This window comes from Sitophilus oryzae, unplaced genomic scaffold (assembly GCF_002938485.1).
Source record: "Sitophilus oryzae breed Bouriz unplaced genomic scaffold, Soryzae_2.0 scaffold_1175_pilon_pilon, whole genome shotgun sequence".
Classification (NCBI taxonomy): Eukaryota; Metazoa; Arthropoda; class Insecta; order Coleoptera; family Curculionidae; genus Sitophilus; species Sitophilus oryzae.
In genome coordinates, this window is record NW_022145810.1 from 159,037 (window position 1) to 162,008 (window position 2,972).

The window sequence follows — 2,972 nt, forward strand, 5'->3', positions numbered from 1 at the left end:
TCACGGTTACCACGGCGTCGACTAATATGGGCACCTGATATTTTCGAATTTTAATTTTTATGAGGATATCTCTGATATTTTAATTTAAATCAAATCTCTTTGGATCGTCCCTCGTGTCGCGTCGTAGATTAAATTTTGAATGATACACCTTCGATACGAACTTTTTAATGAAACTTGTGTAACTAAGCGTTACAGGCGTTTCATTATGATGTTCGTATCGAACTTGTATCATTTATAACTATAAAAATATTTATTTATCTATATAGAGCAAGCCGCCATAACATAAGTAAAAATTAATAACAAATTAAAAAATAATCTTACAGAAAGTTTGAGGCTTTTTGGTTTTACCTCATTAAGTAATTATTGTTTTCAGGTATGTAGTAAGTGTTAATTTTGAAGTTTAACATGATCTAATGTCGTTTTAACAAAACCTCAGCAGTTTTTGTTAAAAAAAAACAGTGTGATCATGCTAAAAAAAACAGTGTGATCATGAAGAAATTTGGTTTTTCGGGTTTTTAGGCCGTCGTCGCGTCGGCGTCGGTTAGAATTGCTTCCTAACGTTTCGCTAGCACGGGTGGCTAGCATCCTCAAAGGTGTGCGTATTTGTGCGTCGGCGGAAGGGGCGTGGCTTGTTCCGGTGGTGCTTCTTCCGGAACTGGTCTACTTCTCTGTACTGCTACCTTGGTCCTAGATATAGCTGGATGCCAAATTCTGTTTAGGTAGAGAGTTTCTTCCTTCCTGTTGAAATTATTTGGATGTTTGTGAATTTCAACAGCTTCCCTGACCAGACGAGGATGATATCCAGATGTTGTGGCAATGACTTGGGTGTCTTCGAACTGGATTTTGTGGTCACCATCTCTTAGAGCATGTTCTGCTACGGCCGACTTGTCTGTTTGCCCTAACCTGCAGCTTCTCTTGTGTTCCGTAAGTCTCGTTCCTACTGAGCGTTTGGTAGTTCCAATGTATACGCTACCGCAGGAACAAGGTATACGGTAGATCCCTACAGAGGATAATGGTACCCTTTTATCTTTGGCTGGTCTCAAGCAGCCCTTTATTTTCCAGGTAGGTTTGTATATTGTTTTGATGTTGTGTTTCCTGAGAACTTTTCCAATCCTATCGGTAACCTGGGAGACATATGGAAGGAAGGCCTTATTAACGGTGTTATTCTGTTCATTGACGTCAAGTCTCCTCTGCCTAGGTGCTAGCGCCGCCTTTATTTCTTTCTCATTATACCCATTAGCAAGAAAGGCTTTATTTAAGTGACTTAGTTCCTCTTGTATGTGATCCTTAGCACAAATGCGCCTTGCTCTATTTGCTAGTGTTCCAATAATCCCCTGTTTTTGGCTTGGATGGTGATTTGACAGTTTGTGCAAGTAGCGGTCTGTATGAGTGGGTTTTCGATACACCGTGTGATCCAAATGGTCTCCATTTCTCTTGACAAGCACATCGAGAAAGGCTAGTTGGTTGTTTTGTTCGGTTTCCATGGTAATTTCTTTTTTTTTAATAATTTATTTGAAAAGAGAAACAATTTTGAATCTAACCAACAATTCGTATTTATAGTGGTTTACAGTAATTTTGTTAAATTATACAAATATTTCGTTGATTATTGGTTTGAAATAAATATGACGATGTCCTCCAATGAAAATGCGAGTTGCTTAACTCTAATAATTCTAATTCTGAACTAGTCAATAAGTTGGATGCTTTACCTAGACCGTTATTCAGAAGCTACAAACCTACCGATGAAAATATGCATGAAACTTTACTTCCTGGCAGACAACCAGAGGATATTGGTACAAAGGTTCAGTATCAAGTTTATTATAATGATTTTCTTAGCTTTTAAACAAATGTTTTTCGGTAGGTATTTGCGCGATTCTATAAGCACTTTTTTCACGCTAGCTTGTGCGTCATTTTACTGCCATCGCGCCTAAAGAAGTTTCTTTCGCACTTCAAAAATAAGTATGTTATTTTGTAAATTTTCTTATAATACAAGTGGCGAAATACCCGTAAGACTTACGCCACAGAGGTATAGACATTTTTTGCAAAGAGATGTCATACAAGCCAGTAAATCCCGAAAATTTACACTAGTTATATAGTTTTCCTGCAACGCCACAAGGGGACATTTTCTCCCAGCATGTCGTCGTTTGGTTTTATCCGCAATTGTGTTTAGAGAGGCTTTCTAAAAAGCGCTAACTAAGCTCTAACCGGTAATGGAGTGACCAGTACGTGTAAGTGTCCATTTAGAGTAAACGAATTATCGTATCGGCATTTAAGATAAATCCGGGGAGATTATCTGCTCTAATTTTTATTGCGTTAGAACTAGAGAAGACATTCGGAAAAGAAAGTAACGAGGAAACTTCATTTGTAAGTCGGGAAAGTTGCTGATTTGTGTAGGATTATAACTAAGGGTTGTTTGCACAAAAGAAGTTTTTCTCTCTAATGGCGATAACTTACAGGCTTTGCCGTTCTACAAAGTCCAAATATTTTTAGTGCTGGTAGATCTCGATAAAAAAACATATTAATAATTATAATAATAATATTAATAAATAGTAGAATTGCAGTGTTTCAGAATCAACACCTGCTACAAGTCGTGCGTAGAACTCAAGTCAGTGAAAGAACAATCCGACGAAGACTAACAGAAAACAGCTTGTCTGCAAGAAGGCCTGCCACAGGACCCTAACTACTTCCAAGACATCGTCGAGCACGTCTTCAGTTTGCGCGTTTACATGTGAATTGGGATATTGAGCAATGGACAAAACGGATGAATTGCGGTTTTGCCTGCGAAGCATTTTTCCGAGACGTTCGTAAAGCAGGGTATCTCCAATACAAACAGAGATAATGTCGTGATTAAAAAAAACAAAATGCTCACAAAAGATGAGGCTACAATGTGATTTGATTTAGCAATAGCTATTACAGCTGCTGCACCCTACAGGGTGTTACAAAGTACGGACAAAAAACTTCGTCTTATTGTTGTG

At 38.1% G+C, this 2,972-nt stretch overlaps 1 protein-coding gene across 1 annotated transcript; it reads right to left on the reverse strand.

Annotated features, from left to right (window-relative positions):
• Positions 1-587: 587 nt before the first annotated feature.
• LOC115889168 lies at positions 588-1,484 on the reverse strand. Its single transcript, XM_030909123.1, has one exon. The coding sequence runs from the start codon at positions 1,482-1,484 to the stop codon at positions 588-590; it is 897 nt and encodes a 298-aa protein (XP_030764983.1).
• Positions 1,485-2,972: the final 1,488 nt, after the last annotated feature.

Bases quoted from the DNA above. Each gene is read 5' to 3' on its own strand.
- LOC115889168 (XM_030909123.1), bottom strand. From the start codon at position 1,484: ATGGAAACCGAACAAAACAACCAACTAGCCTTTCTCGATGTGCTTGTC.